Source organism: Artemia franciscana, unplaced genomic scaffold, assembly GCF_032884065.1.
Source record: "Artemia franciscana unplaced genomic scaffold, ASM3288406v1 PGA_scaffold_34, whole genome shotgun sequence".
NCBI classification, from domain to species: Eukaryota; Metazoa; Arthropoda; class Branchiopoda; order Anostraca; family Artemiidae; genus Artemia; species Artemia franciscana.
The window spans coordinates 492,412-518,267 of NW_027062670.1; the positions used below are offsets into that span (position 1 = coordinate 492,412).

The 25,856-nt window shown below is 36.7% G+C and overlaps 2 protein-coding genes across 3 annotated transcripts in view; one reads left to right on the forward strand and one right to left on the reverse strand.

The window, feature by feature from the left end:
- LOC136041728 (5-hydroxytryptamine receptor 2A-like) overlaps positions 1 to 25,856 on the reverse strand; it is a 183,883-nt gene that overhangs the window by 126,669 nt on the left and 31,358 nt on the right. For both annotated transcript variants that reach the window (XM_065726472.1, XM_065726473.1), the window contains exon 2: positions 14,303 to 14,501. In XM_065726472.1, the coding sequence (XP_065582544.1) occupies positions 14,303 to 14,501 (199 nt within the window). The remainder of the gene's footprint in view (positions 1 to 14,302; positions 14,502 to 25,856) is intronic.
- LOC136041729 (uncharacterized) overlaps positions 1 to 25,856 on the forward strand; it is a 118,205-nt gene that overhangs the window by 51,807 nt on the left and 40,542 nt on the right. The window lies entirely within an intron of this gene.

A 25,856-nucleotide genomic window follows, 5' to 3' on the forward strand; every position in this document is an offset into this window, starting at 1 on the left:
AGGAAAAAACCTTTAGCCCCCCCCACTCAAATCATGATTTCTTTTTATGTTACATTTTAGTAAGTGTTTTCTTCAAGATGCAGATGTCTGTTACGTAATAGAGACTGTTTTTTCTTAGATTGTTTAAAGAACTAGGGATGTAGGGGAATAACCTTCAGAATCCACTAGTCAAGACGCAAACGTTACGTAATAGTTTTTTTGATTGCTTAAAAATCGCGAGGGCCAGGGGAAACCTTCAGGGCCCCCACCAAATCATGAGTTCTTTGGTTGTTACGTAGAAAAATTTGTTAGAGTTCAAGGGCCAGCACTAGGGAACCTTCAAGACACTGTTCCTAAGCAGTCACCTCCAACAATCCCAAGCATCCAATTTAAAGCGGGGCCCCTAGTAACCAATTCTAACGGGGGCCCTAACGAGCAACTCCACTAGGACAATAGCAACCAATTACGATGGAGTCCCCTAGCAACCAATTCCAATAGGGGGTGCTAGCATCCAATTTCATTGAGGTACTAGCGACCGATTCCAACGGGGGGTCCTTAGCAAGCAATTCCACTGGGGCTCTAGTAACCAAGTGGGGAAAGTGCTATTCAAGTGGGGAAATAATCGAGAATGATTTAATCTCGCGTGACTTGGAACATTTTATTAAAGATGATGGATTCTTGCATGACTCGTTTCTTCATGTCCCATGGAGAATCCCCGCCTTTAGCTAAGGAGGGCACAAACTTAGGGTGTGATGTAACGACGATACTCACGTGGGATGTTACATAATACTTTAAGAGATTTTTCATCAGGATTTCATTTCTCTGTCAAGGTGTTTTTTTCTTCGATATTTCATTTTCTTCAATTTTTTTCTCAGGGAACCTTTACAATCCAAGGATTTGTCTCCTTTAGAAATCAATGGAGATTTTCCCTTAACGGAATGGAGTGCTAGACAGTGGACTAAGAAGTAATTATCGCTATTTTGGATCAGGAGATAGATTTTACGAAATAACATATTCTCCGTAATAACGAAATTACGGAGAGTTCCATGCACACTTTTTAGAACGATTAAATGGATCGTGTGTTTCCTATGTCTAGAATATTTGACATATGTGGAAGATTAATGGAAATTGGTTACATTTGAAGTGCACCTGCATGTTAAAATGTTACTAACTTTCCAACGTGACCTAGAAAGGTTAAGGTAGGCATTGAAACAGTGAGATGTTAAAAACAATGGCTTTAGATAATTCACTGTGTAAACGACTACGCATTGAAAATTCATCCTGGAACAAGAAATATAAAGGACACAGACTTTTGGGAGGTAGGGGCATTGTCAATAGAAGTAAATTTAAGCCGTATTAAGAGATGTTTTTCAGAGCCTTTCATAAAAACGCCCCGTTTCTTTGACTGGGTGGTAGATTTTAGTCCCCTTTCATCAAAAAAATGTTTAACACCTCACACCTTAACTTTAAGCTGTAGAATGTGAGGCCCCCCATCGCTATTTACGTCACAGTGGCAATCTACAGATGGCACACGACACCCTATGGCATGCATCCTTGCACCTAAAGCATTTTCAGACATTTTTCTACAAAAATAACTGTTTACACTAGAATCGATCATTTAAACTTAAAGAAATTTTCCCAATGGCGTTTCTTCTGATGACTCCTGGCAAGTGAGGCTAGCATAGCACAGCATACCACGCTCTATTCAATTGCTATGGACCATTGCTATTTAAAATTTTCAATAGCTTTTCTTCTGATGTCTCCTAGCAGTAAACACCAGCGTGTCACTCAATGGCTAGTATGCTGCACCCTCTAGTTTGCATTATCACACCTAAGGCATTTTCAGACATTTTCCTACAAAAGCAACCATATTTCTCTTCGTGAATCTATTTGTATACTGATTTTTCGCTTCGTGAAACTGATTGTATGTTGATTTTTATTCGGGAAACATGTGTGTTGGTCTCTTTTTTTCTTGAATTTTGATGTATCTTCATATTTTTGTTCTTCTTGAAAAGTGATGACTGTTAGTTTTTGTTCGTGAAACCTGTTGCATGCTGATTTTTTGTTCGTGAAGCATGATGTATATTATTTTTTTCTCAGTAAAACCTATTGTATATCTTGACTTTTTTCCTTCTTGAAACATACTGTATATCAATTTTTTCTTCATGATACTTGTACGTATATTTTGTCTTCATGAAAGTTATTTTATGTTGAGTTTTTCTTTCTTGAAACTTTTTGCATGTTAGTTTCTGTTTTTATTGAAACTTATTGTACGTTAATTTTTTCTCTTTTTGAAACTAGATGTTTGCTGATTTTCTGTTCATAAAACTTGTTGTATGTTTATTATTTCTTCGTGAAACTTAGTTACACGTAAATTTTTTCCTGTTTAAACTTGTCGTATTTTTAATTTTTTATCCATGAAACTTGTTTTACGTTGATTTTTCCTTTCGTGAATCTTTATTTATCTTGATACTTTATTTAATGAAACATGTTGCATGTTTGTTTCTGTTAGTGAAACTTGTTGCATGCTGATTTATTGTTCATGAGGCTTAATCTATGTTGATTTTTTCTTAGTGAAACTTGTTGTCGCTTGAATTTTTTCTTAAGAATTGGTGTATTTTAATTTTATTATTCGAAAAACCTGTTGCATTTTTTGTTTTACTTCATGAAACTTGTTGCATATTGATTTTTCTTCATGAAACGTGTTGCATGTTGATTTTTTGACTGTGAAACTTGTTGTATGAGTTGATTTTGTTTTCTTCTTAAAGCTTGTTATATATTAGTTTTACCTTTATGAAAATTATCGCACCTTAATTTTATCTTCGTGAAACTTGTTTTTAGGTTAACCTAACCGAACTAACCTACACACGGTATGTTAGGTCAGTTAGGTTAGCCTAACTTAGTAGCATATAAGAAAAAGGCTTACAAGTTTCACGAAGAGAAAAATCAACATGTAAAAATTTTCATGAAAAAGAAATAAAAATAAAAACAAGTTTCTCAAAGACATAAATTGAAATACATTAAGTGTCTTGCAGAAACAATCGACTTAAAAAAAAATTCCCACAAACAACTTCGAAAAACCTGTTGTATTTTCTGTTTTACTTCATGAAACTTGTTGCATTTTTTGTTTTACTTCATGAAACTTGTTGTATATTGATTTTTTCTTCATGAAACTTGTTGCATGTTGATTTTTTGACTGTGAAACTTGTTGTATGAGTTGATTTCGTTTTCTTCTCAAAACTTGTTATATATTGGTTTTACCTTTATGAAAATTATTGCACCTTAATTTTATCTTCGTGAAACTTGTTTTTAGGTTAAGCTAACCGAACTAGCCTACACACGGTATGTTAGGTCAGTTAGGTTAGCCTAACTTAGTAGCATAAGAGAAAAAGGCTTACAAGTTTCACGAAGAGAAAAATCAACATGTAAAAATTTTCATGAAAAAGAAATAAAAATAAAAACAAGTTTCTCGAAGACATAAATTAAAATACATTAAGTGTCTTGCAGAAACAATCGACTTAAAAAAATCTCACAAACAACTTCGAAAAACCTGTTGCATTTTCTGTTTTACTTCATGAAACTTGTTGTATTTTTTGTTTTACTTCATGAAACTTGTTGTATATTGATTTTTTCTTCATGAAACTTGTTGCATGTTGATTTTTTGACTGTGAAACTTGTTGTATGAGTTGATTTTGTTTTCTTCTCAAAACTTGTTATATATTGGTTTTACCTTTATGAAAATTATTGCACCTTAATTTTATCTTCGTGAAACTTGTTTTTAGGGTAAGCTAACCGAACTAACCTACACACGGTATGTTAGGTCAGTTAGGTTAGCCTAACTTAGTAGCATAAGAGAAAAAGGCTTACAAGTTTCACGAAGAGAACAATCAACATGTAAAAATTTTCATGAAAAAGAAATAAAAATAAAAACAAGTTTCTCGAAGACATAAATTAAAATACATTAAATGCCTTGCAGAAACAATCAACTTAAAAAAATCTCACAAACAACTTAACCAATATGTAACAAGTTTCATGAAGAAAAAATTAAAACAGAACCAGTTTTAACACAAACAATTAATATGCACCATTTTTCAGGAAGAAAAAAATCATCATAAAAAAGTTTCAGGAAAAAGTACAAAGTTTTACGGAGAAAATTAGAATATGAAAATTTCACTTACAAAAAATCAACATGCAAGATGTCTCACGAAGAAAAATAAACATAAAAAAGTTTCAAGAGGAATAAATCGACATACAAGGAGTTCGCGAAGAAAAAATTCAACATAGGGTAAGTTTCACGACTAAAAAAAATCAACATAAAAAAAGATTCAAAAAGAAAAAAGGTCAACATACAATACTTTCAAGATCACCATACAATAAGTTTCACAAAAACATCAATATACAACAAGTTTCACGAGCAAAAAGCCAACATGTAACAAGTCCCACGAAGAAAAAATGAACAAACATCAAGTTTCATATATAGAAATACAACAAGTTTTGCGAAGAAGAAATCAAGACACAAAAAGATTCACGAAGATAATTCAAAATATAACAAGTTACACAAAGAAAAAATCAAAATGCAACATGTTTCACGAGGAAAAAATCAACATACCACAAACTTCGTGAAGAGAAAAATCAACATGCAACAAGTTTCATGAAGAAGAAATATAAATAAAATAAAAAGAAAAATAAATAATATAAATAAAAATTATATATAAAAATATAACACGTTTCTCCAAGACCGATCAAAATGCATTAAGTTTCTTGAAGAAATAGTCCTAGTGCAACAATTTTCACGAACCAAAAATTCAACATGCAACATTTTTCACGAAGAAAACATCAGCATACAAAAAATTTCTTGGAAACAACCAAGATACATCACGTTTCACGAAGACAAAAAAAAATCAACATTCATTATGTTTCACGAGCAAAAGCTCAGCATGCAACAAGTTTCAAGAGGAAAAACAACATACAACATGTTTTACGAAGAAAAATCAAGAAAGATTACGTTTCATGATCAAAAAATCTACATACAACAAGTTTCACGAGCAAACCAAAATCAATATACAATCAGTTTCACGAAGAAAAAGAAAAATCAACATACAGCAAGTTTCACATTGAACAACAGCTAAGAGCTCATATGGCACTTGTGACGAGGCAAGAAGAGCTAAGAGCCAATAGCTCTTATGGTATGAGCTCTAACAAAGTTCTAAGAATCAATAGATTGATTTAAAAGGGAAATCAAAAGCTTAATGCCGGTCAGGATTTAAAATAAGAGCTCTGAGTCACGGTGTCCTTCCAATTCATTAAGATCCGATCAACCACTCGTAAGCTATAAATACCTAATTATTAAATTTTCCTCTCCCTTTAGCCCCCCAGATGGTTGAATCTGGGAAAACGACTTTATCAAGTCAATTTGTGGAGCTCCCTGACACGCCTATCAATTTTCATCGTTCTAGCACGTTCAGAAGCACCAAACTCACCAAATCACTGAAGCCGTCCCCCCAACTCCCCCAAAGAGAGCAAATCCAGTATGGTTACATCAATCACGTATCAAGGACATTTGCTTATTCTATCCACCAAGCTTCATCCCGATTCTTCCACTCCTGGTGTTTTCCAAGATTTCCCCCTCCAACTCCCCACAATGTTCATTAAAAATAAAGTATCAAATTTCATTAAGATCCGATCACCTATTCGTAAGATAAAAATACCCCATTTATCATGTTTTCCAAGAATTCTGGTTTTCCCCTCCAATTCCCCCCAATGTCACAGGATCTGGTCGGAATTTAAAATTAGAGCTTTAAAGCACAAGATCCTTCTAAATATCAAATTTCATTAAGATCTGGTCACCCTTTCATAAGTTAAAAATACCTCATTTTTCAAAATTACCCCCCCCCCAAACTCCATCAAAGAGAGCAGATCCGTTCCGGTTATGTCAGTCACGTATCTTAGACGGGTTTTTATTCTTCCCATCCAGTTTCATCCTGATCTCTCCGCTTTAAGAATTTTCTAAGGTTTCCGGCCTCCCCTCCAATTCCCCCCCCCCCAATGACGCTGGATCCGGTTGAGATTGGAAATAAAACATCTGAGTTACGAGATCCTCCTAAATATGAAGTTTCATGAAGATCCGATCGCTCCTTCGTTAGTTAAAAATACGTCATTTTTTTCTAATTTTTCAGAGTTAAAAAATAGAGCAGATCCGTTACAATTATGTAAATCACGTATCTATGACTTCTGCTTATTTTTCTCACCAAGTTTCATCCCGATCCCTCCAATCTAAGCGCTTTCCATTATTCTAGGTCCCCCCAATGTCACCAGATCCGTTCGGGATTCAAAATAAAAGCTTTGAGACACGATATCCTTCTAAATATCAAATTTAATTGAGATCCAATCACCTGTTCGTAAGTTAAAAATACCTCATTTTTTCTAATTTTTCAGAATTAACCCCCCTACCCCAACTACCCAAAGAGAGCAGTTCCGTTCCGTTTATGTCAATCATGTATCTAGGTTTTGTGCTTATTTTTCCCAACAAATTTCATCCCGATCCCTCCACACTAAGTGTTTTCCAAGATTATAGGTTTCCCCTCCCAACTCCCCCCAATGTCACCAGATCCGGTCGGGATTGGAAATAACAGCTCTGAGACATGATGTCTATCCAAACATCAAATTTCATTAAGATCAGATCTACCGCTCGTAAGTTAAAAGTACTTCATTTTTCCTTTTTTTCGAATTAACGGGCCCCCGCTCCCCTCTAGATGGTCAAATCGGAAAAATGACTATTGCTAATTTAATCTGGTTTAGTCCCTGACACGCCTGCCAAGTGTCATCGTCCTAGCTTACCTGGAAGTGCCCAAAGTAACAAAACCGGGACCGACAGACAGACAGACCGACAGAATTTGCGATTGCTATATGTCGCTTGGTTAATACCAAGTGCCATGAAACTAACTTAAAATAATTTTCATAGAGATATAACCAACATAAAACAAGTTTCATGAAGAAAACAAAATCAATAAAAAGCAAGTTTCACGGTCAAAGAATTAACCTGAAACAAGTTTCGTGAAGAATAAATTTATGTACAACATGTTTCACGAAAAAGAACTAAAAAATACAACAGCTTATCTGAATAATTAAATGAAAATATAACAAGTTTCACGAAGAAAAGGTCAACCTATATTATGTTTCACGAACTAAAAATAGGCATGCAACAAGTTTTATATCAAAATAAATTAAGTTTCACGAAAAAATTCAAGATACAATAAGTTTCACGAAGAAAAACGACAAATAAAACAAGTTTTACGAAGTGGAAATTAACATGCAACAAGTATTACGAAGCAGTTTCACAAGTTTTAAGTTTCCGCTTTTGGATTTGACCGAGTACAAACTAATGTGTTAAAGGAAGTTGCTTCGTCAATCATACATCCTCTTATTACTTGATAAAGTTGTCTCTGCAGAAGGGTGCTTTCCCAGAATGGCTAAAGAAAGCTAGAATTGTTCCTTTTGCACAAAGAAGGTTCTCGTGCTGATCCTGCGAATTATAGACTTATTTCAATTCTTTCAGTTTTTCCAAAGGTTTTTGAAAAACCCATGCAATAGCACCTACTCTAGTTTCTGGAGAAAAAGGGGTTTCTTAATACTTATCAGTTGTTCCACTCAAGATGCACTAACAGCTTTAAGTTTATGGATCAACCAAGTTCTGGATTCTGGCCTTCTACCTGCAGTGGCCCTGATTGATATCAGAAAAGCATTTGTTAGTATGTACAACCCTATTATCCTCGGAAAACTGGAGCACATAGGAATAAGAGGTAAAAATCTGGATTGGTTTAGATCGTACTTAAGGGACCGCAGGTTTTGTTTGGGAGAAGACCCAGGAAATGAGGTCTTGGTCAATTGTGGTGTTTTCCAAGTTCAATATTAGGATCAATACTGCTCCTAGTCCATGTTGACGATCTGAGTAGAGTATTAAACCCGACACGCACTATTTTTCGCTGCTGTAAGCTATGCCACATTGAAGCTTCTTTTCAGTCTGTAGATGTGCTTTTCTAAAAGTTAAAAAACAAGTATTGTTCCAATAGGAGAGTCATACTTACTCCCATCATTTACCCGTACCATTTAACCTAACACTTGAAAAACTATAGGTTCTATGACTATCTTAGTTTTATGACTATCTACCTTAGTTCTGCCCTAGGAATGACGCACGGACGGATGATAGATACCCTTATCTAATAAAAAATGGACTGACATCATTTTTATACGATCCTAATAAGGGCTTATGCCAGATTTGCCCCCCACTCAATCAGACTATTCGTCTTGGACTTGTCTACAATTAACCATGATTTGACGCTCAAAACTTGTTGATTTTAATTCAAAATCAACGGACTCGGTCGAGCTTGTGCTTTTGTAGATGATACCACACTAGCTGCTGCGAAAGTGATATAACAGCGCTTATTTCCAAGCTCAGGGCTATTCTCGAGGAAAATTATCTCTTAATTAATTCTAACCGACTTTTGACTAACGTTGACAGCCACAGGTCGTTGAAGTCACAAGATTTTTGAATTAAAATGGAATTGTAGAAAAGCAAAGACAAGTCATCAAGCCATGGCTAATCGTAGAAAAAGCAAAGACAGATTGTCGAATTGAGTAAGAGGCATTCTGGCATTACCCTCCACCTCTATTAGGATTGTATAAAAATGATATAAGTTCATTTGTTAATAGATATGTCTATCTATTTTCCGTCCATGCGTCATTCCTAGGGCAATAAAACGATGCTAGAGTCATTTTTAACTTTTCGCTTGGTCAGAAGTGTTCTTCCGGAGATATGTGATATCGAAACATCCAGAGGTTCATCAGTCGGCCAAAAAACCTTTTTGCCAAATACCTGGGAGTCCTACTTGATGAAAACCTGTCATTCCTGCAGCACATTCAAGCAGTAGAGCTGAAGATATCCCGAGATATTGGAATAACAAAGAAACTAACGAACTGTTTGCCACTGGCAACACTGGTCCTGCTGTATAAAGCTCTGATCAAGCCCCATTTAGAGTACTGTGCAATGATCTGGCAATCGACTTTTAAATCTCACCTGCACAAGCTTAATGCAATTCATAAGCAATCTTTGGAACTAATTGAAAAATGAAGAATATTTGTCAATGGAGTCACTGCAATATTAGTCATACTTGATCTATGTGTTCAATTTTCTAGCTGGTGAACTCTCATTTGCATTTAAAACCTTTTTTTTTCGACCAATCTCGGACTAGCATAATGTAAATATCGGTTCATCATCAAACCTGCAAATACCCTTCTCTCCGATTGTACGACTGGTTCCCCCCCTCCCCGAAAATAACTTGTGCAGGGCTGTGGAACCTGTCCCCAGAAGAGCTGAGAGGTAGGAGCTCACTCGCGTCATTTAAAAAAATCGAGTAAAAAAATCAAATATTAGTATTGGAAAAGACTAGTTAAATATTAGTTAATAGAATAATTTATATAAAGTTTTAAATTTAAATAGATAAAAATAAAATGAATTTTTTTGTATAATGATAATGGGGCAAAAGGCAGGAGGATTATTGGTAGTTATGTTGGATAAATGAGAGGTAAGGCTGTTTCTGAAATTAGAAGCAATGACCACGCTGCGTTTTATGTTTAAAAGGTAGTGATTGAGGATCTTGGTGTCAAGGAATGGACTGGCTATTGTTGGTATGTGTTGTTTATTTTTTTGAATTGATGATATACTCCTTAAAATTGAACTTGAAATAAATAACATATAACAAGTTTCCCGAACAAGAAAATCAACATAAAGCCAGTTTCACGAAGAGAAATAAATAAACGTTCAACAAGTTTCATGAAGAAAAAAATCAACAAGAAAAAATGTTCACGAAGAATAAACCAACATAAAACAAGCCTCATGAAGATAAAATAAAAAAAAAAACAAGTTTGACCAAAAAAAAGTTAAGATACAACAATAATGAAAAATTATCTCATAATGAAAAGTAAAAATACAGCAAGTTTCGTGAAGGAAAAAAAATCAACATACAAGAAGTGTCACGAATATAATTCAAAATATAACAAGTTTCATAAAGAAGAAACCCACATGTAGCCTATTTCAAGAAAAAAAATTAACATCCAAGTAGCTTTGTGAAGAGAAACAAATATACAGCAAATTTTGCGAACAAAAAATCAGTGTGCAACGTGTTCTACGTAAAAAGTTGATCTGAAGAGGAGAAAATCAACGTACAAGTTTCACGAAGTGAAAAATCAACATGCAACAAGTTTCACGAAGAAGAAATGAAATGGCTCAATGGCTGACACCATGCTGGTGTCAATTGCTAGGAGTCATCAGAAGAAAATCTAATGTAAACAGTTATTTTTGTAGGAAAATACCTGAAAAGGCTATATGTGTGATAATGCTTGCCAGAGGCTGCCATGTGTTAACCATTGAATGTCATGGGCTGGGAATCGCCATGGAACATCGCAATCAATGAACAATGAAATTGCAAGTTTCTGAACTTCAAATAAAAATAATGACCATTTTTAGCTTTGGAAGTTATTTTTGTGGTAAAAAGGCTTATAAACCTTTAGGTTTGATAATAAGTGCCAGAGGGGGTGACCAGGCCGGTAAATTGTGCCAGGCTGGCCTTAATTGTAAGGAGTCATGAGAAGAAACGCTATTGGGAAATTTCCTTTAAGTTTAAATGATCGATCCTAGTGTAAACGGTTATTTTTTAGGGAAATTTCTGAACGTTCTTTAGGTGTAATAAGGCTCACCAGAGGGTGTCGTATACCATCTGTTGTTTAACGCTGTAGCATAAATTGCCAAGGGGTACATCACGTTCTACAGCATAGAATTAGGGTGGATGGCGTTAAAAAAATTTTTCTACGGAAGGGGACTGAAATCTAACACCCAGTTAAAGAAACAGAGTATTTTTATTAAAATCCCTCAAAAATATCTCTTAATGTGCCTTAATTTTACCTTTAATAACAAACCGCCCCCTCCCAAATGTCTGTGTCTTTTATATTTCTTGTTTGAGGATGAATCTCCAATACCTAATCATTTACGCAATGATATATCTAAAAAAAACACTATGGATCTTCTCACTAATTCAATGCCTACCTTAACCTCTCTAGGTCACGGAAGAAAACTAACAACGCTGTAACATGCTGGTGCACGTCAAATATAACCGATTTCCAGCACTCAATTTCTGGATTTCAGTATGTCAATTATTCCAGACATAGGAAACACGCGATCATTTAATCATTCTAGAAAGTTTGCAGGATATTCTCCATGCAGCGAATAGGCTATTTTGTAGAATTATTTTCTACGAAATTATTTCCGACTCAAAATAGTATCATTGGCTTCTTGCTCTAGCTGTCTAGTGCTCCTTTCCGTTGGGGGAAAATATCTTTTGATTCCAAAAGGGGGACAACAATATTTGGATTCTAAGGGTTCACTGAGAAAAACAAAATCTTGAATAATAGGAAGTCTCAAAGATAAAAAAAAACACATTGGAAGAAAAATGAAATCCTGATGAAAAAAACTCTTAAAGTGTTATGCAGTATCCCACGTGTGCACTGTCATTGCATAACACCATACTTGTGTGTCCTCCTCAGCTATTGGCAGTGGTTCTTCGCGGGACCTGAAGAAACAACTCACGCGGGAACGCATCACCTTCAATAAATACACCAAGTCACGCAAGATTGTATCATTCTCAGTCTCATTTTTGGGTAACCCATTTGACTAGTGTCTCCTCCCCAGTTGGAATTGACTGCTATATCCCCTGTCAGATTTGGTTGCTAGGGTGCCCGTTGGGATTGGATGGTAGGGCCCCTTGTAGAATTGCTCGTTAGGGCCGCGAATGGAATTGGTTTCTAGGGGTTCATTGAAGCTAGTTGCTAGGGGTTCGATGGACTTGAATGTTCGGGTCCTCTTTGGAATTGACTGCTAGGGCCCAGGCAGAATTGGTTGGTAGGGCTCCCGGTGAAATTTGATGCTATCCCCCCCCTTTGGCATTGATTGTTAGTGGGCCTCTGTTGGAATTGGTTGCTAGGGCCGAAGTCTAATTGCTCACTTAGGGCCTCTTGTTGGAATTGGTTGCTAGGACCCCCTGTTGGAATTGATTGCTAGGGGACCCTGTTGAAGTTGGTTGCTAGGGCCCCCGTTGGCGTTGACTGCTTGGGACCGTTGTATTGAAGGTTCCATAGCACCGACCCTTGAACTCTAAGAAGTCTTAATACGTAACATCCAAGGGAATAATGATTTGGCGGGGACCCCTGAAGGCTTTTCCAGGCCCTCGTGTTTTTTTTAAATTAAAAAACACTCTCTATTAATGCATCTAACACCTGCATCTTTAAGAAAACACTCCCTATCGCATAACAAGCCCCTACATACTTGAAGAAAATTAATAATACCTGAGTGTTAAGGCACTCGCCGTTAAACTGCTTCGTTGTTTTTAAGCATTAAGGAAGAAAAGAGGAGCGATTATGGCTTGGTTTAAACCAATTGAGGCATCGCTACTGGCATCCCCCTCTCATACGGAATAACTTTTGTTTGTTTTAAGTTTTAATGTTGCTGCTTACTTTCAGTTTGGAAAAAACTTGTCTATTATTTATTTCTAACCGTTTTTAAATCATTTCATGGAATACCCCTTCCCCACGGAAAATTTCTCATGGAAAATTACCCCCGAAAACTTTACTTCCCAAAGAGGAGTCTCCGCCTGGAAAATCCCCCTGGCAGAAAAGTCCCTCACCCCCTTGATAGTTTTCGTATATTTCCTAATAAAAAAGTACTATGAGTTAACAATATGTAAACGAACTATGCAATGGGTTCAAATTGCAGAGCCTAAAGCATATTCCAGAGGGTTGGTACGTTCACCTCCAGAAACATTATTACTGGTCCTTTTTATTTTGTTGAATAAAATGGCTATCAAAATTAGGATCGGATGTCTTTGGGGAGAAAAGAGACATGGGAGGCTGGCTTATATCCCTTCAATCTTTTCTTTCAACTAAAAAAGACAATAGAACTTTCGATTTCCGTTCAAATGAGCCCTTTCCCGATCTTCTAGGACCATTGGTTCGATACGGTTGCCCCTGGAAAAAAACAACAACAAATAAGCATGCGTGATGTTTCCTCGGCGAAAAATACAAAATTCTACATTTTGTAGATAGGTGTTTGAAACCTCTACAGTTACGTTCTTGGACATGCTGAATCTGTTATAATGATTTTCATTGATGAAATCCCTTGACATTTTGGGGATATTTTCCTCCTTTTTAGCATTTGCCGTCTAATATTTAAAGTAAAGGAATTTATATGTTTGGAATCAGCATAAGAAATGTATTTTTTTAAGCATTAATTGGCATTAAAATTCTCATTTTTAGGGTTTTGGTTACTATTAGGAAGAGTCGCTCTTTACTTACAGTTCGTTACTAGGAACTGTTGGATCAAACAATGAAAATAACAACAAACAAATATATTATGAGGGCTACATACATGCCCATCTGGGGGGATCTCGTTGTCAGTATAATAATCATTTCGTTAAGAATATAAAATAAGGAGCTTGATCGTACCTTTTGTATCCTATATTAGTTTTGTTTGTAGCCTAGGGCTATATATGGGACAATCGGGAGTTGGAGGTGAATTGTCACAAACTCAACCTTATGCATAAAAAAGAGAATAAAAATATAAATCTAAAAGCACTTCTTTTTGTTTTAGCAAGTCTCTTTCTGGGCAGGTGCTATTCTACAATTTTACATAATTTCTTAGCAAAAATATGTAATATGAGAACTGGCATAATGAATTTGAACTCATTTGTAAAACCACTATAGCATAATATGTTAACGATCAAACCCCAATACCCGTTGGTCGGTCTGGGCTACGCGTGTGGATGGTGATACGTTAGCACTTTGAATGGTAGGAGCGTCCTTTTAAGTTCCTTTCCCTGGAGTGTCTACATTATCACACATTTTCTTATATTTATTGCAAAGGTCATTTGTTTGGTAAGGTGGGTGACATATACTCAACAAAAAGGAATAAAATCTAAATTCTTACCACACGAGGTTTTTTGTATCAGGAATGTCATCAGGTATCGTTAAACTTATTAGTTTGAATGCTGTGATCAGGGACTTCAAATTCACGACATTTTAGGGGGGAGGGAGGTATCCTTGAGTTTTAAATGAAGACACAAAAAAGATATTTTTGAAGTTTAATGGGGGAGGGGTAGTTTTTTTCTCCGATGTTTTCAATGGACATACTATAAGGGGTATTTTCTCAAAGCCAAGGGTAGCAATCCCTCCTCCAATTTTTACAAACAAATATGATTATAACAACAATGAAAATACTTACTTTAATCGAACACGTATGAGGAGTTTTGACAATGGCCTTTCCAAAGGTTTTACTGAATAAAAATAAGCTCTTTGCGATCAAAATATTCATTGATACCAGTGCAATCAGTGGAAGAAGAAGTGTCAAAATTGTGTCAATAATATTGATTGTCTGAAGGACAGTCTTATATTCCGGCACAACATCACAATTTTCATATTCCCTGAAAGGAAAATAGTTGTGTTACAATGGATACCCAATTGATCATGAACTTAACGACATAGGTAGCAAAAAACTACAGACGAATGTTCATCTAAAAACACAACGAAGCAATAGTCTTTAACTCATTTTTAGCCAAAGGAGTCTCAATTTGTTTCAAACGCTTCGTGGTAACGAGATAAGTAACGAACTAATAAAAACATTAAGGAGCGACACAATGCTAATACAAATTAAACAAATAAAAATATAGAAAAGCAAGTATAATGCTCTAGATATTTTTAATAAGAGAGAAAAAAGATAACTTTTATTAATAAAGAAATAAAGGTCCGATAATTAATAAAAGAAAATTCACATCCTCTAGCCTTTATCATTTTTAATTCACTAAAAAACAGTGATTAAAATAAAAACAAAAAGTCACAGATAAAAAAAAAATTTTCATAACGTCCAATATGTCAATTAGCACTTCAAAAAGCATGAAAATGAAAAAAACCAGGATTTGCCTTTAAAATTTACAATGCTCTAGGTTACAATAAAATACAGGTCATGAAAAATCTATTACGTCACTTCAGTCACTTTTTTAGTTCCGTTCTTAGCCAAAACAGAAGAGAATGTCTTGATGCTTCATTGGAAATCTTTGTAGATTTTTATCTTCCGTCTTTTAGTACTAAGCTCAAATTATTCATGTTTGATAAATGTCCGAAGTCACCCAATCATGTGGAGTGAGTTCGGACTGTATGGGGGTGGGTATGGACAGCACTTAATTTTCCATAAAATGCAATGTACTTAAAAGTTCGGATACATAGAAATCTTAAAATCAAATAATGTGTACACAAGTGGACCCTCTTTATCTCACGTTGTAGCAGCTGAGGCCGTAATGGAAAGTCAGACCTCGCCTTGTCCGCTCTGTCCCATTGATAGCAGCAGGCGATGGAAGCGCAAGAACAGTGTCATCTGAAGACACCTATGCTTTGTCCTCGATATCTGGAAAGACAAACCGAGCTCCATGTCTGTGAAGGAAAGAGACTTTCACGTCACTTCCACTTTTTCTTTTGATTTGGCCAATATAGAAAACATGACACTTCTTAGACTTTCTCAGCTTGAATTTCACAAGAGAAAAGATTTCAACTTGAGCGTTTTCTATGTGAAAAGGCTCAAAGTCCTCTCCAAGCTCTTCACAGTGAAGAGACTCGTCGCTTGGTGAATCATTCAAGGCAGCCAAGCCGGAATAAAGCTCCACTCTGTCGTTTTTGTCGTCGTCACTACGGGCCGCACTGTTTTTGCGTTCCTTCGCAGATAGTTTCGGTGGTCTGATCTTTTTCTGCTTGTTTGCTGTAATCTCTTCCTTTTCAGGTGTGTCTGTTGAAATGCGACTCTTGCCTCGATTCTGATTCCCACGACCCGAAACAGAGCTAGCTTCAAATCGGAGGAAGGGAGTCAGCCTGCGGTAGGAGACTTGGTGAAACGGTTGTTGTATCTAGAAGCCTGTCTGTCACTAGCGATGGTACAAAAACTCCCTCTGGAGATATGTCACGATTGAAAGGGAAGATCCCAGTGGCTCGGAACGTAGATACAATATTCGACGTACTAAATTTCTCTAGGAAGGAAGCCTTGCTGAGCGGAGTTACTTTGTAAATCAAAATACACTGGCCGGGATGTAACTGTAGCCACTCATTGAAACGCCCTTTTAGTGAATTTTTGAAAGGAAAAAAAAACACCTACATCGAGTGGCTGCATGCAAACAATGAGGCGGAAATGTCAAAAGTATCCCAAAATTCTCCTTGCAGAGTTCGATCCCCCTCACATCGAGATGGCTGTCATGGTTGACCATTACCAGGAGGATCGGAGTCTCTGCATCTGGCTTGGTGATCTTTGTAAAGTGTCTCACAGCTTCCAAGAATAAGTCGCCATTGATTAATCAGGGGGCCATCGTGAGTCATTCTAGGTACCAAATTCACTCGCAGCAAAATGAAAACCGGAGAGATAGTTGCTCCGAACGCAACTACGAAACAGACAACAGTTACATTTTGATCTCTTTCTACAGACACTGTCTGACCAACCTGTTTTCCTCAAGTCGGCGCTAGGACTTTAGGCTGTGGAAGCACCGTGGGTATGCCAGTCTCATCCACATTCCAAATGCGATGGGGTGTCAGCCTGGCTCAAAATCCCCCGGAGACATCAAGCAGCCTATCAAAAAACGTCTGAACTACAGTTTTGTTGAAGCCGGAGGCTCTCGCCTCCGAAGTGGGTCCCGACTTCCTGACTGAAATGTCTGGATTCCACTTAAGAAATGCAAGAAGCCAGTCCTTTGACACTGCTTCGTTTTCCGTTCAACTTTTTGGCGCAGAAATGTTATTTGAACGAGCGTGAGAATAGGCGAAACATCTGGATTTTTGTTGTTGTAAGTCTGTGGTTCATAGTAGACCAGGTTCGGAAATAGTCCGCAAGTTTCTCTCGTGTCCCATGTCAAAAACTTGCCTGTTGTGTATAGATTTCATAGGGAAGTTGACACAGAGTGGCTGAGGCTCTTCATTGGTACTTGCTCAAGCTTCTCCCCTTGATGGCTTTGATCGGTTGAAGTAGTCCAGTAGTGCAGATTGTTTGATACCGAAGTTTTCTGCAGTTTTCTGAGTCTGGCCGCTTTCTTTTGTACACTTGAGGCATTCTGAATAACAAAAAAAAACAATTAGAAACAGGTAAAAGTAAAAATCGTAAAAGGTATATGATAAGAAAAACGATTGGAAAAGGAAAAATAGTTGGTGGAGTTGCTTCGGACAATGTCCGAATGCATCCCACTCTGGTTGTCCGAGCCAAAACCACCTGAAAAAAAAAAGCCTGAAACCTCACCTACGCCTCAGAACTTACATATGGTGCTAATTTTAAGCCAAATCGGATGAGAGAAAGGGGTCGGAAAAAGCGTCCCAAATTTTAACGACCAGCAGACAGGCAGAGAAAGTATTCTAAGTATTCTTTGACGTGATAAAAGACTTTAATTTCTGATTGTTTTGAAATCATGCCAGGAATTCTCCCACCCCTATTCCGTGGATAATTATACCGTAACCCCCCCCCCCACACACACACACAAAATTCTTTTGAGTTGAATGCATTTCTGTTTCTCGTAATATTGAAAAAAAAAAAACACCATCGAAACCAAGATTACTGAAAAAAAAAAACTAAATGTGGATTCAAAGTTTAATATACATTCACTGCCATATTTTCCTTAAATTATCAATAATTTTAGGTCTGTTAAATTTAAAAAAGTGATAAAAATGTATTTTGTTTTCAGTAAAGTGCCAATTATGTTCTTGCCTTCAGAAGGCATTTGGGGCTTCAGTCCGACTCATCTTAGTTTCTGCTCTTTTTGAGGTTGACTGCGTAATTTATTGTAGTTTCTTTTTGCTATGGGTTCTATTTATCTTTTGATAGTCATTGTGGTAATTTTACGCCTGGATAATTCTTTGATTTTATTTCTGTCCGTTTTTGGTCTAACATAGATCTTCATCTTTTTTGAAAAACCTATTTCGTGGGAAAATTCTTTCAATTAATGTTTGTTCGTTGTTTATTGCCTTTTTCATTGGTAAACCAAAAAAAAAAAAAAAAAATATGTTGTATCTTTTCGGTTTTTCTGTAAGAATCCATAATGTATATGTCGGAGAATATTTTCCAACAGTTCTTAACAACATACACCCGTTTGAAAATCTTAGGGCTTGTGTCGTCCCCATAGACACAGTTATTTGAGCCTTTGCTTTTTTTTGAACAAGGTCTCTTTTTCAAAATATTAATCAAGTATTTTTGGAGTGATTGGATTTAAAAGGTGTGGAGGGTACTGATGGTCCTCCAGTCACTTTTAACATCCCTCCAACATGTCCTGAAAGTTTCAGCTCAATAGCATCAGCCGTTCGTAAAGTTTTGTAAATAATCCTTTTGATAAACTGGATGCACATAATACCTTTTGATATAATATGTCATACTCCTCAACATTCCTCAAGGATTTACCTTAATGCCCTTAGTCTTTCCAGATACACCCAGAATCAAATATTTTCCCTTTTCTTAATTATAAATTTTGCTTGTAAATATTGGGCAAATTACATAATTTACAATCTTTGCCATGGGGAAATGGGGTATGGCATTCCTTGAAGCATAGCTATTAGTCCTTTATGAATAAAATAATCATTCTAATAGCTATTAGACTTCTTTGAATAAAATAATCATTCTAAAGTTTCGATCTGTGTTGAACAGAGAATGAGAGCAGCGAGAAGGGGTGGTTACCGTAAAATATCTCTTCAATATTTCCTAAACGTACCTTGAAATTCCGAACTGTATACCCACTGCCGATGTTTTGGTATTATTGATATTCTCGGTTCAAAACCAGCAAGCATATAGAGTGTTTTGATTGTGTTCGGCTTCCCTCTCAATATTTCCTTAAAGTTTTACTATAATACACTAAGCCTTTTCCGAAACCCTTGATCAAATAGGCCCTCTTTTCGAACAAAATCCTATTATGTCAACAATATGTCAATTGCATGATGTATAGCCTTTGCCCGGAGGCTCAGAGGAGATGTATCAACCCTAGAGGCATAGTTATTTGACCTTGTAACTATTTTGAACGAAATGGCTATCTAAAAGTTTCGGCCTGGTACATTCTGGGAAAAAGGACGATTGTCCTTTTTCCCAGAAGGGGGATGGCTAGTTGCTAATGGATCACTTTTGACTATTAAGAAGAGCACTGAAAATTCGGAACGATAGATTTCCAATCAAAGTTTATGTATTAGGGGGGCTGTTGCTCTTTGATCACTCTAGACTCTTTAAACAGGAAGTAAAATTTTTATTTCCTATAGAATGAGTTTTATCCAAAGTTTATACGACCAACTCCTCCACACATAATTTGTGTGTAACAATAAGTAACTTTCACAAGTTACAGCCTTTGCCCCAGTGACTGGGGGAATTTTCTAAGCTCTGAATTGTAGTCATTTGAATTTTTTTAAGAAAATGACTCTCTCAAAAGTTTGATTGGATGTATTTGGGATAAAAATGGCGCAAGGAGGGAAAGGGGAAAGTTACCATCGGATCACATTTCACTCTTAAAAGACACTAGAACTTTCAATTTCCAATCAAACGAGCCCACTCCAAAGATTATATGACCACCCCTCCTACAAAAATCTTATATGTTAACAATGTGCTACTAGCATAACTGATAGCCCTTGCCTTGAGGGCTGTGAGAGGGAGGTTGACAACTCCAAAAGCACAATTACTGAGCCTTTCAACTATGCTGAGAAAATATCTATATCAAAAATTTGATTACATATCTCTTAGGAAATGATGCGCGTAAGGGAGGGGGTCTGACTACCTTCCAGTCATTTTTGACTCTAAAATATGGTAGGCTACTAGAGCTTGAATTTGAATTTTCAATCCAATGACCTCTTTTGTACGATGATTCTTTCTATACGAAGTGTCTTGGTCATAATAAATGCATTAATAAATTAATAATCCATTTTATCCACTTCGTTCTTTATTTAGGCAGCACTATCGCGCTATCTACGATATAAATACTATATATAGACAATATAAAGATTGTATAGCTTACAGCCATTGCTCTGAGGGCTGGGGGAGGGGGGGGGGTTAATCTCTAGACATAGTTTCTAAACCTTTCAACTATTCTGAACAAAGTGACTTATCTAAAATATTTGTTGGATGTGTTTAGAGAATTTAAGGACTTTGGAGGGAAACTTGCCTTCCAATTATTTTAAATCTTAATAAGAGCCCTAGAAATTTTAATTTTCAATGAGAATAAGCTCTTTTAAAAGTCTACATGGTATCTCTGCACTATCTACGATATTGCATGTATGCCGGATTTGAAAACCTGCATGTATATTGTTATTTTTTTTCGTTTAGTGTAACTTCCCCTAAGCATTCCCTTAAAATTTCACATTGATACCCTTATCTTCATTAGTTACTGTAGTCGCAGCTGTAGTATTCGTAGAATACACATAGTGCCGTTTGGTTAGTTCAAAATCTGAAACAGCATAAGCTGAATGTTGCAACTTAATAATGTAAACCGTTTATGAGATATTGCTGTTGCACTGTTTTGACAATCTACATGCTCATAGTTCGTTTCGGCCTATTTCAACATCCGCCTGAACAGCCCTTGAAAGCTTCTAATTAATAAGCTCAGTTTCAGTAGTAGGAATATCTATAGTAGTTGTAGTAATAGAAATAATTGCAGTATATACATAGCGCTTTTTTTCAACATCTTCCTTAGAACACGCGGAAAACTTCAATTTACTACCATAGACCGTTCTCAAGAGAGTAAGTTTGTCTGAATGTAAACAGTGAGAAAATTGTTCAATTTGGATTACAATGATTCTCTTGGATTGACTGATACAGTGTATCTGTGGATGCTTAAGTGGGCTAGGTTAAACCTACCTTACTAAGATCTGCCCATAAAGTTGGCATTTACTTGAAGCTATCAATTGAAATAACTAGCTCATTTTTTTTTGGCGTTGACATTATTAGATTCTTGCTAATTTCAGCTATTATAGATGGCGTTCATTTAGACGTTGAACCGTGAAGAACTATAGCTAGCTAAGATACATTCAATTAAATCTCTGTTGACCTATGCTCCACCCAGAGTTTCAGTTTAGCTTTCAGGGTGTGAAGACCTCTTTTGTGATGGGATTTGCGAAAAAGGCGTATCTTGATTATTCAGTAGTGAATCAAGGAGGCACACTCGTGCCTCTATAAAGAGGCGACACACGACAATGTTAAGCGATCTTCGGTTCCAGTGGTCGCAGACGGATGGGGAGGGATGCATTTCGTAGCCCGAGCTCCAACTAAGAAACCAGCAAAATTTCATCCCCCTCCAACTTTTTCTTCATGGGGAAAATCTGGCCGAAAGTTTCGACCTGTCAACCCAAGCCCCCCTTTAACGTTGTCCGATCGGGCTGAAATTCACAAGTTAAGGTCCCCTAGGGCCCAGGAGCTTATCCGCGAAATTTCAGCTTGATTCGATAACTCCTTCCCTGTTTTCCAGAAACCACGCATAGCCACCTAAAATTCATTTACTTTTTTTTCCTAGACGCCTACAGGTCACATCCGACATCGGATCTGGGTGTACGAAGACTCATTCGATGCGGAATTCTCCGAGTAAGTGCCCATGAAAGTTTCGTAGGAAAATCTTAACCCCCCGAAAGTTTCGACCCTCCAACCCCCCCCCCCCCCATCCCTTTTAACGTTGTCCGATCGGGCTGAAATTCACAAGTTAAGGTCCCCTACGGCCCAGGAGCTTATCCGCGAAATTTCAGCTCGATCCGATAACTCCTTCCCTGTTTTCCAGAAACCACCCATTAGCTATTTAATTAACGGATTTCTCTCCATAAGAGCCCATGTTAATTTGAAATTTTTAAAAGCTATTGAGAAGTTATATTTACACACATGCAAGTTATTAGCTCAGTTGGTCGAGCGTGAGACTTTTAATCCTCGGGTCAAGGGTTCAAGTCCCTTACGGGCGGTTTTTTTTCACAACATCAAAAAAATTTTGATAACACCTGGACAGCTTATCATTTGAGAGATAACAGAATATTAGCTTCTTATGAGCAAAAGAAACATTTTGGTCATTCTATCTATTTTTTTTCTATTCTATACAATGATTTAAAAGCGGGGGGGGCGGCAGCCACCCAAGTTCCTCTCCTAATTCCTGTACGAGGAGTACAGGAATTATTAAATTACATCCACCATGGATTGTAGAAAAACGTACAGAAATAATATGAAAAAAACTTCGTTTTCTTAAAGAGTTAAAGAGGCTGCGTCCCAAAGTCGAACCTTAAAACGTACAGGAATTAGAAGAGGCAGTTGGGGGGGCTGCCGCCCCCCAAACCCCCAGCTTTTAAAGACTCTTTTGTACAGGTTTTTTTTTTGGGGGGGGACTTCATTGTTACTAATTACTAGTTTCGGCGCAATGGTTCTCCTGTCCTCTTGTGTTTAACATTTTTCGAAGTTATTCCATTATTCATTCATTTCAATTTTTTGTTAATTAAAAGAGGGCCTTTCCGAAGCCAAGAGCTGGGGGTTAGCAAAAAAACAAAAAACCTGTACAAAAGAGTCTTTAAAAGCTGGGGGTTTGGGGGGCGGCAGCCCCCCAACTGCCTCTTCTAATTCCTGTACGTTTTAAGGTTCGACTTTGGGACGCAGCCTCTTTAACTCTTTAAGAAAACGAAGTTTTTTTCATATTATAGTGTTAAGAATCACATCACACTGTAGACAATTAAGTGCAGAACGGGACAGCTAAAAATCTGTCACATGATTCAGTCTAATCTACGTACAAATAAAAAAAAATTAAAAATAAACAATCTTGTTAATATTGGAAATCCGAGAAATGAACATGGTTACTGATAACCGGGTTTGACTCTCACTTTCACCCAAGTGACAGTGGGAATGGCTTCGGGCATTGATGCGGCTAATCAAAATGATGACGAAATTCTTTGTCCCGTCGAAAAACAAAAAATTGTCTGTATGTTATTAGGTCTGCTGAAAGAAGTTTTCGGAAATGTAAAAAAGTCCCTGGCGGGAAGGACAATGTCAAAGAAATATGTGACCGGATCCTCGTTCTATATCAGAATGTTATAGAAGAGAACTCAGAACTACTTCGTAAAGAGAATCGCCACCTGCAAACTATTGTGAAACTGCAAGAACGTATTGGAGACCTAAATAAAACACCCATTTCTATGCTTGGGGTTGCACAGCCGACTGTGAACTCATCCCGTTCGTTTGCATCTGTCGTACGTGGCCAAAACGTTTATTCGGTCATTCTTGAAACCGTAGAATATGACAAAAATAGTGATAAACGTCTGGGCCGAAATGATTTACAAAAGCTGACTAAAAGTTTTTACCAGGCTATCGACAAAGACAGTAAAAATTTTGCTGTGAAAAAGACAGTACCTGCGAAGAATGGGAAAATTATATTTGAACTGGAATCCAAGTCCGATGCAGAAAAGGCAATTTTTGCATTTAACAAGAAATTAGAGGTTACAAAATATAAAGCTGTGCAAGTGAAGAAAAAGATGCCGAGAATAATTGTATACGACGTCACGGAGTGTGAAGATGCCGATTCCTTCCGCATAGAGTTCTTGCGAAGCAACGGTGATGTAAAAGACATGGTTGATCATGGTGAGCTACTGAAAGTTGTCACAATGTTGTGGAAAGATATAAGCCGTTCTAATGTCGTACTTGAAGTTAGCCCAAAACTCCGCAAGTCCATCCTGTTAAATGTTCACTTGAAACTTGGCTTCTTGTTGAAGCGCTGTGAAGACTATGTGTTCCTAATAAAGTTTTCAAATTGCTGCCTTTATGGCCACCGAGCATCTGAGTGCAGAGGCACGCAGTGCTGCTCTTTTTGCATGGGTAACCATTCATTTGATGATTGCCCAAAAACATTTTCTGGTCGCCCATCGTGCCGTCCTTGTCCCCATAGCAAGACCGTTGGAAGCCCGCATGCGTCGTACGAAATTAAAAAGTGCCCAACTGCACAAAAGATTATAGCAAAACTGAAAGACAGGATTCTGTATCACGAGGGTCAATAATGTTGCAATCAGGCAGTGTAAATGGTGTGAATAAATCATTATCTTTCATCCAGATTAACTTGCAGCATTCTTTCCATGCAATGGTGCAGTTACAACAAACCCTTGCAGAAAGAAAGCCAGATGTTGTTCTGCTGCAGGAACCCTATGTTAATAAGTTCGGAAAGCTTTCATGTATTCCAAGAGAATGCGGTTGTTTCTCAAAAATTGATTACGATAGGAGGTTTTTTAGTGCAGCTGTTTTAATAAAAATGTTATCGTTCAGATATTAACTATGATGATTCGTCTAATGAATGTGTAACTGTGTCTATTTATTTGCCAAGTCATAAAGTTGTTGTTTCGTCAATATATTGTCCCCCATCAATTCAGTCAGTATCTGATGTATTAGCTGTGACTGATGGGTTAAGCAATCATAGTAATCATGTTGTTGGTGGTGACTTTAATGCTAAAAGCCCGATTTGGATGACAAGTTGCAATAGTTATCGAAGAGTAAAAGAATTAGAATATTATTTTGCCAATAAGAATTTAGTTGTTATAAATGACCCAGATGTGCCGACGTATTACGTCGGTTCTTCTAGCCCTGATGTCACAGCTGTAGGTTCTAATCTAGTTCAGTTTGCTATGGAATGGACGGTTCTTTCGGATTCCCCGTCATTGTCTGATCATTTTTATATTTCTTTTATAATAGTGTTAGATGCTGTGCAAGGTGTAGAAACTTTCCCTCAAAAGTATGATTATAGTAAAACAGATTGGGGAATATTTAGTTCAGTTTTACTTAGTAGAATAGAAAATGTGTATTCGCTTCCTGTGTCGTCTGTACAAGAGATGATGTGGCTGTTGAAAGTTTTAGAAAGCTGATTTCTGATACCACTGCTGATTCAACCCCAGTCTTTGGTAGTAAAAGATCAAAAAAGTATGCTAGGTGGTGGAATCCGGAATTGACAAGATTAAGCCACATTTATAGAAGGAATTTAAGAATTTATAAAATTTTAGATGATTTAGAAAGTGAAGTAAATATGAAAAATTCCCTTAAAGATTATAAATATGAAATTGTAAGAGCTAAGAGAGAAGATTGGAAAAAGTTTTGTGAAGGAAGATTCATTTGATCCATTGCAAACTATTCACAATATATGTCGGTCAGATGGCAGATGTATTCAGCCTGTGCATGTGTTAAAAGATGATGGTAGCAGAACTTCATCACTGAATGAAGCAGGTGATGAACTTCTGGCTAAGTGGTTCCAAAAAGATGATAGTGATAATGATAATATGTTCCATTCTTATGTGAGACAACAAGTTCAAAATTTTATTCAAAATGATACTTCTGGAGTAGATGAAATTAATGCTGATGTTTTAAAAGATGCTATTGATTCTTTGAAACCAATGAAAGCTCCAGGTCCAGATGGAATCTTAAATCTTGTTTTGGAAAAAAACATTAATGTGATAACACCGTCTTTTCTAACAATCGTAAATGCATGTTTAAGTTTGTGTTATTTTCCTAAGGAGTGGAAAAAAGCTAATGTGATAATTGTTTTGAAAAAAGGAAAGAAAAATGATAGGAGTCCCCGTTCTTATCGCCCTATTAGTTTACTTTCGAATTTAGGTAAAGTATTTGAAAAAGTAATAATGCATAAACTGTTTAATTTAAGTTCTGAAAAGAATTGGATTTCTACTTTGCAGTTTGGATTTAGTAAGGGAAAAGTACAGTTGATTCAGTAGATAATGTTGTCACTGTTGTTGAAAATAATAATTTAAAAAATAAATTTACTTTATGTATTTTTTTCGACATAAAA